Source organism: Mya arenaria, chromosome 11 (assembly GCF_026914265.1).
Source record: "Mya arenaria isolate MELC-2E11 chromosome 11, ASM2691426v1".
NCBI classification, from domain to species: Eukaryota; Metazoa; Mollusca; class Bivalvia; order Myida; family Myidae; genus Mya; species Mya arenaria.
The window spans coordinates 60,505,728-60,522,356 of NC_069132.1; the positions used below are offsets into that span (position 1 = coordinate 60,505,728).

Here is a 16,629-nt window from a genome sequence, read left to right on the forward strand (position 1 = left end):
AAACAACTAAATTTACCTGCTTGAAATACCCGTTGTAAGTCGGTGCAGAATACCTGTTCAATCATGAATTTCGAAATTACAATTTCTGAACTTTCATATAGATTGCAATAGTTTTTCTCCTTGTCTTTTGTCTTTTCTGGGTTAACCAATGTGCTGGCGATGTTCGTATTTGGGCGTTTAGGATTTGAAGGTAATTGATGAGTCCATACAATTTTCTTTTTAAAATTCATGTTCTTGAATGTACTGCCTTCGGTGAAATACTTTTAAGTTGATATTTAAGAAAGTGGTATATATTAAACGCTCGAGAAATAATAAATCCTTCAGAGAATTTGTAAAATAAATTATGTTTTATCGTATGTTCCACGTGTTAACTCAACGCAAAGTGTTTCTTGGTTGTTTGATATTTTGATAAATTGTTATATTAATCAAGATCATAGCAGATATTTGACTACTGCTATCCCGTACAGATTAAGCACCAATATTGTTATCCTACCGCTACTCCTTTTTACGATTCTTTATAAATGTATTATTGTTTGATTTTTCATATAAAACTGCTTCGTGTGCGCTGCCCTTTCCATGTTTTAGGGATCTTGAACATCCAATAGTAATTAAAAGGTTTTTTAATTGTAATGTGTCCTATGTGCTTCCCCGAATAACTAATACATTAATAATGTAGTATATTTTCAACATTTATTCAGTTGTTTCAGTTATAAAGATATGTTCGTACAAGTTTTCTGTCTTCGTTGCACTGTGACCTTGTGTGTGTATCTCTCGGTGTCTATAATTCCATGAACCTTTCATCTCTTAACCAAATTATCTTTAAAAGTTTCGTTTCAGAGTATTTTCCTGTAGTTTCTATTGTGTGTTCAATCTATAGCGATATTATAGGTGATATTTCTCTGAATGCCGTTTTATAGTTTATATAAATACTGAGATAAACCAGATGCTTTATAAATATATACAAACTGAATCACGATTATTCCCTGGCGGTTGTTTTTGTTGATATCAGGCTAAATGAAAGCATGCAATTTGTCAAGTTAAAACAAGAACATGAAAACGATATCTTTTATTCATATGGTTAAGAGCAAGAGTCAAGCAGAAAGAAAATCAATCAATACCATAATTATACACATAAAGGTTTAATTAAGCCCAGACATGGACGGGCATCAATAAATTACGTTTTTATTTAAGCATAGTTTCTAATACACTTAACCAACAAATATGGTGCATAAACACATTAATAGTTTGTCTTATTTACACTGTCACTCACTTTATTAAATTGGACAGAAAACAAGGTATAATTGTCGAAACGTGAAGAGAGACACTTAAATTCAATGCAATAAAGAGGAATATTTTTTCCATGACTAGCATTTTCCAATTATTTATGGTCGAAGAAGTCATCATCTTGAGCATCGCGTTCGAGTGAGGGCTTCAGTTGAGGATTTTCTCTTCCAATTCGTGATCTCCCTGAAATTCGGCAATCATTTTATTTCTAAATTACGCTGATATTTGAGTTACATTATGGATAATGTATATAATTGACGATAAACTAGTGTTGTTGTTGTTGTTTTTAAATCGTTCAGCAGTATTTACCTAATTTTACAGCATTGTGTCCTGTAGCACGTCTCACAGCAGGAGTTGTAGACATTCTGTGTCTATCGTCCTGAAATTGTCTGTCAAGCTCCATTTTATCATTTTACCTTTCATGATGTGCGGCATTGTTTCGCGAATCGTCTTCTCGGTGATGACTGGTCTAAGAAAAAAACAGCAAAATTAATATTTTACACACAAAAAACATCTCAAATATAATATGCTCGATAACAGTTGCTTTTTCAAAACATTTGTGTACTCTAACCTTGGGCGATGGTTAAAAGCCTGGTCAGTCTTCCCTTTGTCCAGAATCTCGTAGATCTGAGCGGCAAACTTGTCTGTTTGTTGCCTAGGACAATTGTTTTTCTCACGCACAGATGCCCAGTGTAACGTTTTCTTCTTCAGATCATCCAGCAATTCGTCGCGAGCCTCGTTTGGACACGATTTCCTTTGAGTTTCTAAACACATGAGCTGGGTTTTCGACACACTCTGAATCTGTGTGATATATCATAGTTAAACACATGTGAGTGCTGAAAAGAATCTCAATGATAGCTACTTTTAAAAACAATATTGATCTTTAAGTACACGTTGTTGTTGTTGTTGTTCTTGCTGTTTCTGCTGTTGCTGTTGTTAATGTTGTTGTTGTTGGTTGTTGTTGTTATTGTTGTTGTTGTGGTGGTAGTGGTGGTGGTGGTGGTGGTCTTAGATCAGACTTGAGAAGGAATAAAGTGGGCATGATTCCATTGAATCAAACAATAACAGCGTTTTAGTTATATCTAAACGTCTTTGACTTCTACACATACATCCTCCTTGATTTTCTGTGTCTGGTCTGGGATAGCAATATTGGACTTTGAAAGACGGTGGTGACCATGTTGTTCCCTACTTCTTCAAGCATCGAAATCGTATTCCCATAAACTGTGCTTAACATCTGTTAGCTTGCTGAAAAAATGAAATAAAAAATGACATTCGAATCATGAAACGATTGAAGCATCGCACCGAACACACATTTAAGCAGTTTACTTGCCTTCTTACAATCTCTGACGCTGCAGTTGCTCTTGCAACTGGCTTGATCCTCGTCCGGTACCCATTGAGTACGAACTGCTCCTTGTAGGTTCTGCTGGACTGCCCTGTCCACGAAAGCTGTAATGGGGATTTTCTTCACAATAGGCCGCACCTTGGGGCAAAGAGTGCTGTCTGTAAGGTTGGTCCTGATATGAACCATCGGACGCTCTTTGTGTTGGATACTAGTAACCATCTGACCTGTTGTAGTTCCACGCGCCAGACACTACGTGAGACTGATTTGACCTGAATCAGATCGGTGTGCTTATAAGTACACACTGATAAGAACAGATTTACTGCTGCTGCTGATCGTGAACATTTAACCATTTATAAATTAAAAAGAAAATATTTAAAAGCCATACCTGCTCATCCTCAATTTCTATCAGATATTAACTTTGTCATCTATACCCGGGAAGTATGTGCAATGGCAGCTGTTTTCCATGTATCGATAAAACATCTAAAATAACGTCGCTTTTTTGTTTCTAAGTATTATTAGTTTCGTTTTGTTCTTCAAGATTCCTTGAAATGAAATATATTTCAAAGGTAACAAGTCAGACAGGTACTAGGCATGTCAAAATATTTTGGTCACAAGATATGAGCTGTTTACAACATTAGCCTTTCATTGTCGGTTGAGGTTGGTATAGAATAAAACCATGTTATTTCGCACCGGGAAGTATACTCAATGTCAGTTATTTTCCATTTACTGACTTGAAGCATGGTTAAAGTGCATGACCTTAATTATTTCTTGGTATTCTGACTTTCGATTTATTTTCAAAATTCCATGATATAACCATCTTTACAGATAACAAGTCAAGGTATTGCGCATGTAAATACATTTTATTAAAGGTTAAGGTCGGTGTAGAAAAAAACAACATAGGCGTACTTAAGTCCGTATTCTTAGTCGGCATTGCGTGTAGTTATATTAAGTTTAATGACGACTCCGACTAACTATGATGATAACTGAGCATACATACTGATGAATGTTTTTTGGCATTAAGTTTTTTATCGACCTTTTGTGTTTAATAGGCGCAAAAAGTAAGCTTACTTGTTCCCAATTTGTTTATTCTTATTTCAGGGTGTATCCCGGACTGTTGAAAGTTTGTTGAATGATAGTACCGCTAATTAAGAGGTAGGAGGGTTCTTAAATTTGTTAAAAAAGCTGTATCCTTAAGAAATTCATGGCGAAAATATCTTTATATACTTTTTTGGTCCCAAAGGACACAGAAGAAAGAGGTTTGAATTTTAATAAATACAGAAAATCTACAACGAATATACGCTTTTGGTTTGAAAGGTTTGTTTTTTTGTTGTAGTTTCTGGTTCGCCCTTTGACCTTTTTTGTTTTGGATTTTAAATATTTGTTCTAATATCATATGTTTAAGGATACGCACAAGGGATCGACTAACCTGGGCTACATTTACCTGTGTTCAAAGTAAAAACAAGTCAAAAATCAATAAAATGTTAATATCTTGAAAATTTCGATTTTTCAGTGTTCAAGAACTATAACATTAGAAGAGCAAGCCAGAAACTCCAATATCAGCATGTAAACAAATAAGCATTTCACAATTCCATAATAAACATGAACATGTTTGAAGAAAATGCGTAATAAATCATATCCAGAGTCGCTTCACCCACTGTTAGGAGTACTTTATTTCGATAAAACACTTCTTTGACAAACTACCAAAAACAATGCTACAATGTAACACGCCAACCAATTGTGCCATCAAAACGGGTCTTTAAAATATAGAAATTATAAAATACAAAATAGAAAAGTAAAGCATGACATATTGATTACTTAAGATGCACAAATAAGCATATATATATCATACGGAAGTATTTTGCAAAATAGCATTAAGAGAATGGAATTTACCTGATAACATAAGGTTTTGTAATGTTCAGGATTTAAAACAAAATGCTTCTATAATATGTTTTGCCTGATTATACAAGAGCTCTAGTAGTTTACAGCCATAATGTCCATAACATTAGTTTCATTTCAAATCCTTAATCTGAAAACAGTACATAGCCTGACACGTTTATCTTTTTTTATAATGCGATATTATGCTGTTGGGGTCTGTCTTCGTTTGGAGGTAAGAACTAGGATCTGTCTGTATAAACTAAATTTGGTCGGGGGCTTTAATTAACATGAATTGAGTACTTTCACTGTTGAACCAAAGACATCAATAAGATAACTCAACTATGTATTATCAATGTTCAAGGTTGATTGGCCAGTTATCTTAATTACAGAATGCTCTCTGGTCCCTCGTGTTTGATAGATGACCTATCAATGTCCACGAACTGTTTCAACTTTGGTTCTGTCCTTTCGATGCGTGATAAACCTTAAAAGGACAAAAATAGATACTAGTTAAATATAATGTGCTAGTGTTTGTTTCACAATGAATAACTCAAGCGCAGCAAAGTTTACATTTTATCATTTTTCTAAATCATAATGTATTATGTAATAACATCTTGCTAAAATGTAAAAAACACTCTTCCCTGTATATTGATTTATAACATTTATTTGCTAAATGAATCCATTTTATGTAATAAGCAATATAATTCCGATAGCCCTTCTGTTTACTTGTATCTACAAAGACGTCTTTTCGCAAAACGATGTCGTTAGTAATATGCACAACGAACGTCTCATTTTCTCATTTCTCCAAAATAATATGAATATGTAAATATTAAATATCTGATAATAAGGACTGAAGCCTACCCAACAAATACGCATCATCGACTTCTGCTTGGCGCGTTTTAGGTGCTTCTGCCTTCTTGTGTGTGTCCTTTTTGAAAGAATCGTCAAGCTCACGCGCATCGTTTTTGCCTTTGAAAATTTTAGGCAAAGTCTCGCGTATAGTTTTCTCTGTTACCTGAGTCCTAAAGAAGTAAAGGGAATGACACTTAGATACAAGAAAATACTTTAAGCATAGTTCATATATGTTTCATACGTGTTAGTAAATGTATGAAGTCGTTTACCTAGGCTTGTCTAAGATCTCATGTTTGGTCGCTCCTTGGACAAGAATTTCATACAGCCTGCAAGCATATATGTCTGTTTCGTCGATGTCGATATTTGACTCCTCCCTGACTCCAAACCATGCAATAGTTTTCCGTCTCAGTTCACGATTGACAGACAGTTTTACTTTTTCAGGACAAGCTTTACTCTGAGTTTGGAAGAGTAATAACTGCGTCTCCAAGTTGGCTTTAACCTGTCAGAGAAATGCGTTTGTAATATTAAATAGAATTTAAATGATGTATTGATATAATCAAATAAAAATACAACATTTGCTTTCAATGTACATCTTACATCTGCATTTGTCTTCCATGACTGGTCTGGAATTGTGATGTCTGATTGCTTCATTTTCTTTTTGCCAACTGCCGAAGTGCGTTTTTCGTGCTCCTCTAAGATTGTGATGACGTTTCCAAACACTCCATACAGCATCTGCTTACTTGCTATTATAAGTAAAAGTAATATTACATTCTTCAACTAAGAAAATTGCAAGGTATTTATTAATTTACAATTATATACAGTGGACCAAATACATGTAATCAATATCAAATTATACACATACCTTCTGTCTGTCTAAGTAACAGCTCTTGCGCCTGTGCATGCCTTGGGGATGAATGCCCATCATTTGATCTAGACTCAGAATCTGTATAGTGGGCATATGAACATTGATTAGCAGGGCGCTTTTTGCCATGTTTTTTCTCAGTTGTGTTTGCTGTCGACGGAGACTCATGTACGTCATTATCCATCTTCGTCTCGCCATCCTTGCGATGTGAGCTGTGTTGAACGTTCCTTTCAAGTTCTATAACCAATATTTATGAATTGGAATATTGGTATGATTACATAACATCTTTCTTTAAGTAGATAAAGACATGTTGCATATAAAGTGTTAATATATATTTTTATTCGATTTTAGCGAAACGAAAGTAGAAAATCGTATCCACCGTTTGGTTATAACTTCAAGTTATTTTCTACAACGTACTTGGTATAATTTATTTTACATTTTTTTAACAATTTCAAGTTTTTTTATGATGATTAAAAGCATAACATCAAGATCAGTTTTATATATGATAATTATAAACAATAATATAAAAGGCATCGCCTATGAAGTGTTTTAAAATGCACGCGTTTGAACATGAAACATTTTTTTTATCAAAAAAGTTTTTAAATAGAAACAATTCTCAAAATGTATTTGTAGGAATTAAATATAAATAATAAAAATCATTTTTGAAAAAAAAAACTTTTTCTTTCGTTTTATCCATATCCTGTTTTTTATTTCGCCAACGACCTTTAAATTGATCTCCTGTATCTTTTGCTTTCCTTCCGTCCTTTCTTGTGGAATTTGACATTTCTGTTTTCTATTTTCTAAAAAAGATTTGTTATTTCGAATTAGTTTCGAATCAATATTATTCGGATAAGCGCTTCAGGTAACTTTTCACTGTACGAAAGAGTTAAAAATGAAATAAAGTAATAATACATACAGTGTTACATACCTCACAAACTTCAGTAAACGTCAATTGTCCTCCACCTCCTGGTATAAGGTTCAAATTGCACTCTTGCGTCATTCCTTGACAATCAATCGAATTCATGAAACAAACAGTGTACTATAAATAATCATATATGGAAACCCAAATTTGCACAATCGAAACTAATGTAAATGTCAAGGTAAAATCTTTGCGGAATAGGATGAAATTAATGAGATATTATCAATTTTCTAAAAATTAGAGGCCAAGGTGACTAGTTAACTGAAATTCGTCGAACTGTATTTGGTTTACTTTTGATTTCGTTTTCTTGTTCTTCTGACTATTTTTAACCTTGTTACAATGGAATTCTCTCAGTTAAGATGGTAGATGTTTAATTTGGTGCACTTTTAAACGAAAACTAGTTCTACTTTGGTCTAGATAATAAAAACAATACTGTTGAATATTTCTTTTATTTACCTTATTTCTTTAGGATGGTAGAAAATTTAGTACATGCTTTCCGATGATAAATAGATATTTATTAGTGGAATCAAAGCAATATCTTTCTCTTACAAAAACATGGTGAACACCTAAGGTAAACATTTTACGAGTGGCCTATTACGATATCCACACTTAAAGCAAATAATTATCCTCTATCTATTAAAACAATTCCTGCCGTTTACTGTTTGTTTTCATGATGTGAAATCCATGTTTTAACACACTACAACTTCTTTTCGTAATATATTATGTGTCTCATGGAAAGCTTATAGTTCATTATGTTCTCTAGGGACAAAAAGAAATGGGTGTGTAAAATATACGACTCCGGAATGTACATAAATGAAAATGCATAGTATAATGCGGCTGAACGCCTGTGCATACCGGTTAGTATTTGTTAAGACGACGAACATGCTGGACTTATTAAACAAGATCCTTCGGCTACAGGGTTTGTCCCTGTTATTTCTATTACTCTCATTTATATAATATGACTCTAAACCAGTTACGGCATCTTTACTATTTAGATATATATCGTCTTCAAACATTTACTGTTAATGTAAACCTGTTACAAAAACCTTCTATTTTCCACTTTTTCAGAAAACCTTGCAACGTGGGGCTGGAACTGTGGCGACATTTATCACAATGGAGAATACATAAGAGTGGACTTCGAGGGTTTTACATTTACCCTGTCAATAGCTGTTCAAATGATGGGAGCGATTGGTGCTTTTTGGGTTGCTGATCTCTGCAAAGAGATGGAAAGACAATTGAAATAGATACAAAAAATTAACAATTTATAAATGTTTAATGTTATGGCGCAGTCACACTTTAATGTTTGGCAGAAATTTATGCCGACATATATGAATTATCACTGACACGGTGAAAGAACATTCAAAATTGTATTTACTAGTGATAAATTATGGATTAGAGCACAACAAAAGTGTTATAAATCAATTACAAGTAAACATATCAAAAATATTAGTTGATGTTAACCTAATGATCCGTTGGCCTACATTTTATTTTTGTCAAATGGTAGTGTTTACTTCCTGGTATTAAATACACACGTGGATAAACAAAATAAATAAATAGATAGTTATCACAAAGCAAAGTATAAATTAAAAAAATTCAGTTACTGTAAACGTGCACTGATAAGTATTGCATAATTCATTGAAATATTAAAAGTAATGCGCATTTAGAGAGTGATGATCAGATGATTTGACTGCAAACTATGATGAAAATCTCAGATAAGTTAAACATATTACCAGGTGTCAATTTATTATATTATAGCAACCAGACTGATATTTCAGTTAAGAGTTATTTAACTATTTATGAATGAGTGTACATATCTTGTCAATTTCACAAAATAAGACAATTGTACTTCCAGTTGCATCTAATCTGAACAAGACACTTTATGGGTTATTAAATTATTTCAGTACTACCATATTTTTTGTCTAGTAAAGGTAATGTTTGGTCAAACTTCCTATATTGTTGTTGTCAACTGTTGTTGTTTTTCCAAACGATTTATATATAGAGACAGCAATGTTTCTTTTCAAATTATCATTATTCGTCTTTAACATATCGATACACTTCAACATACTTGGTCTCATAGTAAAATATTTATTGAAGTATTATTTCCGAATTTGCGATATTTTTTATGTAAACATGCTTAAAATCGAACGCTTTAGAAAAGTGAACAAATAAGCAATATAAATTCTGCTTAATATTAAACACAAGCCTTATCAAGCTATCTAACTTAAAAATGTTGTCTGTTGAGCCCATGTTGTCACGAAACCCAGCTTGGGCTTCAACATTAATATAGTGACTTACAACCCAATTTATAAGGCATTCATTGATACTTATAGTAAAACATGAATCCAGTTAGTTAGTTTATACCTCTAAAAATGTCAACATCATCTAAAGAACCTTGTTTGTGGATGGGAATCTCCTGGCATATGTATTGCTTTAAAATAATAGGAAAAAAAATAATTAAATGTTTCGAGGTTGTTTATCATTTGCACAATCCATTAACAACTTTCTTTTTTGTTTAGTATTTTTTACATCTGGCATTTGATAATATTCACCACGTATTTTTTTCATAGTTTAACTATCTGACACTTTTATTACATATGCTACGAGTCTTTATCATGGCCTGTCTGTTAATGGCTGATGTTTTTCAGGCACGTACTTTTTAAAAAGTTGACAACTCCCTCCACCTCTTTCTGTGATGTATGTTGATATAATTTAGGGATTCGGCACCATATCCAATATGGCATTACGGAGAGAAGCCTTGAGAGTTCATTTTGTACACAAACATTAACATAGTTGTGTTTGTCTATCCTGTAAAACTTCTTTTCTTATTTTCTGTTTATCATCACATTTATAAAATCAATTCCATGTCTTATTAATCACCTTGATATGTTTTCAAAATCGAGGGTTCACATTTGATAAAATCATAACAGCAGGATTAGTGAAACAACGTCAAATGAAAATCCCACCAAAAACTGGGTCAATAAAGAAAACAAAATACAACATTGTTAACATAGGATCAAACAAAAGAAAAATCACTGAAGGTGCAGAATTTTATTACTTATATCTTTATATTGAAACGTTATCTTATTTGTGTGAGATTCGGTTTGTATATTTATAGTATTACCAAGGAGATAATGCATTTTTTGTTTATAAATCATAAGAATAATAAAAGGCAAATTCAAGATCATATAATACAGATGTTTCACAACCAGTTACATTATAAGATATTTAAATCAGAGCTATTGCCAAATACAGCTTTGAAATGTGAAATAGTAGGTGATCTTGATATCATGTACACTTAATTATCTATCACATGTCATGACATGTAAGGCAGTTTGGGAACAAAATGTCATTAGCCACTGTTTAAGGCTTTTTAAAGATAAACATACGACTGGATGTTACATCACAATAAAATTGATATCATCATTGAATATCATAAAAACCTATAAGTATCTATGTATGTGTGATTTATTTTCCTCGTCCTCTCTGTGCACGTAGACGCTCTAAAATATACAAAGATGCAATTAAGAACAGTATATTTAAGTGCAATACACTGAAGACAATTTTATACAATTTGTATGAATATGAAATTATAACCGGATAATAATTGAAACAACATGTCATAGATTTTTATGGTCACATTAAAATAATAATCAAACTTATAGCCACTATAAATCGTGTCATAATGTTGTATTGTGTCATGGTGACTAATATACACAGACATCAGTCATATAGAATACTGTGGACAATTTAGCCTCACTTTAAAGTTTATGCAAATATGTCTCACCACTTGCCATACTGTCTGCCAAGTTCTCTAACAAGGTCTGCAACCCACTGCGCTCCCATTTTGTCCGTAAGCTGCAGGGCCTGTGAGATGGCAAACACGAACCCCTCGTAGTCAGCTTTGTAGTAACGACCTTTATGGTATTCACTACCACAGTTCCATCCCCAGTTGCACACATTGCCTGAAATTGTTTAGGTTTAAATGACTGGACATGATACTAATACTACAACAAACGACTTTATAAAACAGTGGAAACTACAGGGACACATTAGCGTAACAATCAAGAAACTACCTATATTAAGACACTATTATCAAGGAAGCAACAGCCACCTGACATAATAATTATTGCTAATTCCATCTTGGGCAAACTTTCTTGGAACGGTCAATCAAGACATACGAAGAAGTCACTTATCTCGTAGGAAATTATTTTTAACATATATTTTTCTTTAACACAAGCTCGACATTCTTACAAATAAATAAATGCTAACTAAATACTAAACCTGAGTGATATCCATCCTCACATTCCATTACACCTTTCTCATTGATAAATATATCACTCCCATCTTCGGCACAAACCCAATCTTGTCCCGAACTAAAACAAATGTTCAAAATAAAATGTTAAAGTGATGAAAAACAATGTAATTGTTTCAAATTCTTTATCAAACAATGTTTCGTTACATGATTTCCTGATAACCTTGTAGTGTTAAAAATATGTTATGGCGATTAATCAAACACTGACGAACACAGTTGATATAACAATTTTCTTTGCTTTGACAAAGAGATCTGTTTTGTTGCCAGTAGTAAAACTTTGACTTTATAATCACACCTAGACTATATGTTATTAAGCATTAATGTCAGTTTATAAACAAGCGAACTACATTCGACGGATGCCAAACAAACAGACAAATTGTTCTGTTTTTTGCATGAACATTAACAAAGAAGGTATGTAATTATGGAACCAATTTGTCTTTTAAAAAGCCCATTCCGTATGCTAAAGGAGCATTCGGGTGAGAAAGCGCTTTGTAAAAATACAATGTAATACTTTCTCAAGAACAATTAAACATTTTTAATGAATTGTTCCTTATATAAAATATGAAAACATAAGTATAACTCACCCCGAAGGACACGTAGGACATTGGAAATTTTCTAACTTTGTCCAAACCATTTTTTCCTTAGTGACTTATGTATATATACTAAAGAAGAATTATAAGCAAAATAAATTCTGAAAAATCAGTTAATAAACATTCAATCACGCACAAAAACTCTTCAGTATCAGAGGTCGGATAGGATTGGCCAATCTAACTTGAAATAAGCAAAACGAAACAAGATTTCAAGGATTGAATAATACTTCCTATTCTGGATATTTTCAAACAAATCGTTGTAATATGATTTTGTATTTATTTTGATATCCACCTGCTGATAAAAAGGTCAGCAAAATGTACTTTTATATCTGGGATTCCTTGTTTACATTTTACATTTCTTGGAAGGAAGACTTGTCCTCTCCGTATTTGTTTCAGGGTGACATTTCATTATTGCCGTCTCATTTATGTACATGCTAATCTCTCCTTTTTGCAGACCCAGTTGCAACAAGTTTTAAATTAAATGTACGTAATACACAAGAGGGTAGGCTGAATTTATTTAGAAACCGGCGAGTGGTTTAAATGTATAAGCAAGCAGTGTTTGTCTTTTTTATAACCTTTATTGACTATTTTCTTTCATAATTACTTCAAGCTACTGTGTTTGCCCATGTATTTTCCATTGTTTTATTTATTATGTACAAGAATGCATTGACCTATCAATTCAATCGTATTAATCAAAAGATTAACCATTATTCACAATCCTTTGATGAGCATCTAAAGTCATTCAGTCGCGCTCAAAATATGAGACAATGTGCTATGTTTTAACTGGATGTAAAAAAACAAATTCAAATGCAAATTTAACTTTGATTTTTATAATCGCGCAATCATCAATTTTTTTATTCATGCCATATAAGCCAATCATGAATCCAAATCATTAGTAAATATATTGTGTTGTTCAAGCTTTAGCCGAATGAAAGCTCTCAATAATTGAATTAAACAGCTCATTATTATAATTATAGCTATCTTCTTATCAAGTATTCCTAAGTACGGATTGGTTATAATTGTACCTTTCTACAACTCATGTATTGCCCTCATTCCTTGAATTAGAGCTCTCTGTGGTTGATTTAAAGAGCTCTCTTTTTTAATAAGTGACAGCAACAATTGAATTGTTGATAGCATAACTTAAAGATATAGCAACAAATACATAGAGACCTCTTTAAATCAATTAAAGAGGTTTTAAATTCATTTGAAGAGGTGTCTAATGATTTGAAGAGGTATCTAATTATTTTAATAGCTCATCAAATATAATTTATGTAAATTTGGCGTTGCATAAAACCTTCGATATGTAAAGTTAAACTTTTTGGTCAGCATACAAATAGGTTAGAACTCACGTAGTAATTTATTTCTAATGCAGAAAACGTCTTAACGTTTTTGAAGTGCTAGAACTCAGATTTAACCTTTAGTGAGTTTAGAACAAAGTTATGTTGTTTTTTAATCGCCGTTTTAATGGCGATATTTAAGTGTATTTTTGTTGTTTGGTCATATGATATTTGTATCAAAAACAAAAGCAACAACTTTTGTGTTTCCTCTACCTTGTGTTCATTTTGAAACTGGGTAAAGTTCAATTTACACAGATATAAAGCAAAATAACGAAACAATGACACTAAGGTCATTTCAATTTACGACTAATTTCGAATTAAAATGGAAATGAAAACTGTTTCAAATATTTAGGGATTTAAGATGACTTCGTTTCTATACGCCATCCTATACAAGTGATGTTTGTTTAATTGTATGCGTATAAGATATTGTGTCCAATGTGTAGTTTGGCATACATTTTAAGACTTATAAATACATTAAAAACAACTTTTATTCAAAACATTCAGTTGCAAAAAGGGTATGTTATATCTATTTGTTGTAATGTGGCGTTGTGAGTGTCTCTCCCTCAATGGCTGTTATGCTTGGAACCTTGTACTTCTTAACCAGATCATCTTTAAAATCGACTTCCGATCATATTCTTGTAGTTTCTGTCCGAATGTTAAATGTTCGCTTTTTAATAACACCAACACCCGCACTACTTTTCTGGGTCATTCGATGTAAAATTAGTGATATTATCAGAGCGTCATTTTATTTGTCTTTTTAGTAAGTTCTTAGGTTAAAGGAAGATGACCTTTTGAACACATTAATGTAAAATACAAAGGATGTCCAGTAAAGATTGTTTTTGTAAACATAAGGCTTTATGAAAGGTCCTAAGATATGAATTTTGTCAAGTCAAAACAAAATGACGAAAAATGTATATTTTATTGATATGGTGCCCAAAGGTAAAAACAGACGGCAAATGTCAAGCATAAATAAAATCACTAATTAACTATAAATACATCCATAAAGGTCGGATTTAGCACAGACCTTGACGAACATCAATGCATCAAGTTTTTTATTTAAAGTATAACTCCTTATGAACTTCAACGTGTAGTATGGTTCATCAAAACACAAATAGTTTGTCTTATTTACACTGTCACTCTTAAAACTAAATTTTACATAAAAGAAATTATAATGTATAACGTAAAGAATATTTATTTTTTTCCATGACAGGTATTTCTAATTATTTGTTGTCAAAATATTCGTCATCTTGAGCATCGAGTGAGGACTGCAGGTGAGGATTTTCTCTTCCAATACGGGAACTCCCTGAAATTCGACAATCGTTTCAGTTTTTAATTTGGCCTATATTTGGGTTCCTTTAAAGATAGTGTAAATTATGGACACTTGTTGTTAAGGTTTCTTAAATCGTTTATCAGTATTTACCTAATTTAACAACATTGCGTCCTGTAGCACGTCTCACAGCAGGAGTTGTAGACATTCTGTGTCTATCGTCTCGAAATTGTCTGTCAAGCTCCATTTGATCATGTTTTCCTTTCATGATGTGCGGCATTGTTTCGCGAATCGTCCTCTCGGTAATGACTGGTCTGAGAGAAAAAAAACAGCAAAATGAGTATTTTACAAAAAAAATATCGCATTCAAATATAATATTATATGCTCGATAACTGTAACCTTTCATAAAATGTTTGTACTCTAACCTTGGGCGATGTTGAAAGGCATGGTCAGTTTTCCCTTTGTCCAGAATCTCGTAGATCTGAGCGGCATACTTATCCGTTTGTTGCCTAGGACAATTATTTTCTTCACGAACAGATGCCCAGTGGATCGTTTTCCTCTTCAGATCATCCAGCAATTCGTTGCGAGCATCATTTGGACAGGATTTTCTTTGAGTTTCTAAACACATGAGCTGCGTTTCCAACACACTCTGAATCTATATAATATTATAGTAAAGCACATGTGCGTGCGGAAAATGTCAGGAAGATATATAGCAACAATTACTTATTTCAAGAACACGTTAATGTTGTTGTTGTTGATGAGATGGGTTTTGGTGTTAGTGTTGGCGTTGGTGGTTTTAAATTAAACCTGATATGGAATTCAGTTTCCATTTAAACTATTACAACATTTTAGTTATATTTAAACGTCTTTGACTTGTATACATACATCCTCTTTGGTTTTCCACGTCTGGTCAGGAGTAGGAATATGGGACGTTGGAAGCCGGTAGCGGCCTTGTGATTCCCTACTTTCAAATTCTTCAAGCATTGAAATCGTATTTCCATAAACTGTGCTTAACATCTGTTTGCTTGCTGAAAAATTGAAAAAAGTGACATTCAAATCATAATGCGATTGAAGCATCGCACCGAACACACATTTAAGCAGTTTACTTGCCTTCTTTCGATCTCTGACGCTGAAGTTGCTCTTGCAACTGGCTTGATCCTCGTCCGGTACCCATTGAGTACGAACTGCTCCTTGTAGGCTCTACTCGACTGCGTTGTCCACGAGAGCTGTAATTGGGAGGAGGCCGTCCGTAAGGTTGGTATGGACCATCGGACGCTCTTTGTGTTGGATACTGGTAACCATCTGACCTGTTGTGGTTCAACGCACCAGACACTCCGTGAGACTGATTTGACCTGAATCAGATCGGAGTGTTTATAAGTATACACTGATAAAAATGGACATACTGCTGCTGCTGATCGTAAACATTTAACCATATATAAATCAAAAAGAAAACATTAAAATGACATACCTGCTCATCCTCAATATCTATCTGAATTAAAACCTTCCTTTTTCTCCACGAGAATTATGTTCAATGGCAGCTGTTTTCCATGTATTGATAAGAATCCAAAATAACGTTAATTTCTTATTTGTTTCCCGGTATCTGTTACTTTCGTTTTAACCTTCAAGTTTCCATGAAATGAAATATTATTTATAGGAAACAAGTCAGACAGGTATTGCATATGTTAAACCTTTTGTCACAAGATCATTATGTGCTGTTTACATAAATAGCCTTTAATTGTCGGTGAAGGTCGGTCCTAACAACTCACGTTATTTCTCCCCGGGAGGTAATTTCAATATTATCCATATATGATAAGAAGCCTATATTACATTGAATTGCTAAATTGGTTTATTGGTATTGTTAACTTTTGATTTAATTTATTTCAAGATTCCATGAAATTATATAACATTTAAAGGTAAAAGGTCAGACAGATATTGTACATGTAAAAATCTTTTGGTCACAAGATATGTGCTTGAAAAATATATAAATAATGT

The 16,629-nt window shown here is 33.0% G+C and overlaps 3 protein-coding genes and 1 long non-coding RNA gene across 5 annotated transcripts; 1 reads left to right on the forward strand and 3 right to left on the reverse strand.

The window, feature by feature from the left end:
• Positions 1–52: 52 nt before the first annotated feature.
• Positions 53–8,321, forward strand: LOC128208829 (uncharacterized). Its single transcript, XR_008256899.1, has 3 exons — positions 53–190; positions 3,725–3,778; positions 8,200–8,321. It is a non-coding gene; the product is annotated as an uncharacterized LOC128208829 (long non-coding RNA).
• Positions 4,269–8,307, reverse strand: LOC128208825 (uncharacterized). 2 transcript variants are annotated; one of them, XM_052912451.1, is made up of 8 exons: positions 8,288–8,307; positions 7,141–7,214; positions 6,888–7,012; positions 6,213–6,449; positions 5,948–6,093; positions 5,620–5,849; positions 5,360–5,520; positions 4,269–4,982 (listed from the first exon to the last, which is right to left on the reverse strand). In XM_052912451.1, exons 3-8 carry the CDS (start codon positions 6,994–6,996, stop codon positions 4,885–4,887), a joined length of 981 nt encoding a protein of 326 aa, XP_052768411.1. In that variant the 5' UTR covers positions 6,997–7,012; positions 7,141–7,214; positions 8,288–8,307; the 3' UTR covers positions 4,269–4,884. The 2 variants fall into 2 exon arrangements, with proteins under 2 accessions (XP_052768411.1, XP_052768412.1); XM_052912452.1 differs by lacking the exon at positions 8,288–8,307 and having other exon boundaries at positions 6,936–7,012; positions 7,141–7,156.
• A 1,843-nt stretch (positions 8,322–10,164) lies between the features above and the next one.
• Positions 10,165–12,227, reverse strand: LOC128208826 (uncharacterized). The gene is made up of 4 exons (XM_052912453.1): positions 12,028–12,227; positions 11,413–11,504; positions 10,916–11,093; positions 10,165–10,631 (listed from the first exon to the last, which is right to left on the reverse strand). Coding segments are annotated over exons 1-4 (321 nt in total). The 5' UTR covers positions 12,078–12,227; the 3' UTR covers positions 10,165–10,630.
• Positions 12,228–14,275: 2,048 nt separating this feature from the next.
• Positions 14,276–16,309, reverse strand: LOC128208831 (uncharacterized). The gene is made up of 6 exons (XM_052912458.1): positions 16,106–16,309; positions 15,748–15,989; positions 15,523–15,665; positions 15,063–15,292; positions 14,791–14,951; positions 14,276–14,673 (listed from the first exon to the last, which is right to left on the reverse strand). Exons 1-6 carry the CDS (start codon positions 16,111–16,113, stop codon positions 14,591–14,593), a joined length of 867 nt encoding a protein of 288 aa, XP_052768418.1. The 5' UTR covers positions 16,114–16,309; the 3' UTR covers positions 14,276–14,590.
• Between the last annotated feature and the right edge of the window lie 320 nt (positions 16,310–16,629).

What these genes read in the sequence shown, in the direction of transcription:
- LOC128208825 (XM_052912451.1), bottom strand. Translation starts at nt 6,996, where the DNA reads ATGTCAAATTCCACAAGAAAGGACGGAAGGAAAGCAAAAGATACAGGA. An exon ending in CATGGAAGACAAATGCAGAT is followed by an intron (nt 5,850 to 5,947) that starts GTAAGATGTACA and finishes TTTCTCTGACAG; the next exon opens with GTTAAAGCCAACTTGGAGAC. An exon ending in GAGATCTTAGACAAGCCTAG is followed by an intron (nt 5,521 to 5,619) that starts GTAAACGACTTC and finishes TTACTTCTTTAG; the next exon opens with GACTCAGGTAACAGAGAAAA.
- LOC128208826 (XM_052912453.1), bottom strand. Translation starts at nt 12,077, where the DNA reads ATGGTTTGGACAAAGTTAGAAAATTTCCAATGTCCTACGTGTCCTTCG. An exon ending in TGTCCTACGTGTCCTTCGGG is followed by an intron (nt 11,505 to 12,027) that starts GTGAGTTATACT and finishes CATTTGTTTTAG; the next exon opens with TTCGGGACAAGATTGGGTTT. An exon ending in TGAGGATGGATATCACTCAG is followed by an intron (nt 11,094 to 11,412) that starts GTTTAGTATTTA and finishes AAACAATTTCAG; the next exon opens with GCAATGTGTGCAACTGGGGA.
- LOC128208831 (XM_052912458.1), bottom strand. An exon ending in CGTGGAAAACCAAAGAGGAT is followed by an intron (nt 15,293 to 15,522) that starts GTATGTATACAA and finishes AATATTATATAG; the next exon opens with ATTCAGAGTGTGTTGGAAAC. An exon ending in GCCTTTCAACATCGCCCAAG is followed by an intron (nt 14,952 to 15,062) that starts GTTAGAGTACAA and finishes TTTTTCTCTCAG; the next exon opens with ACCAGTCATTACCGAGAGGA.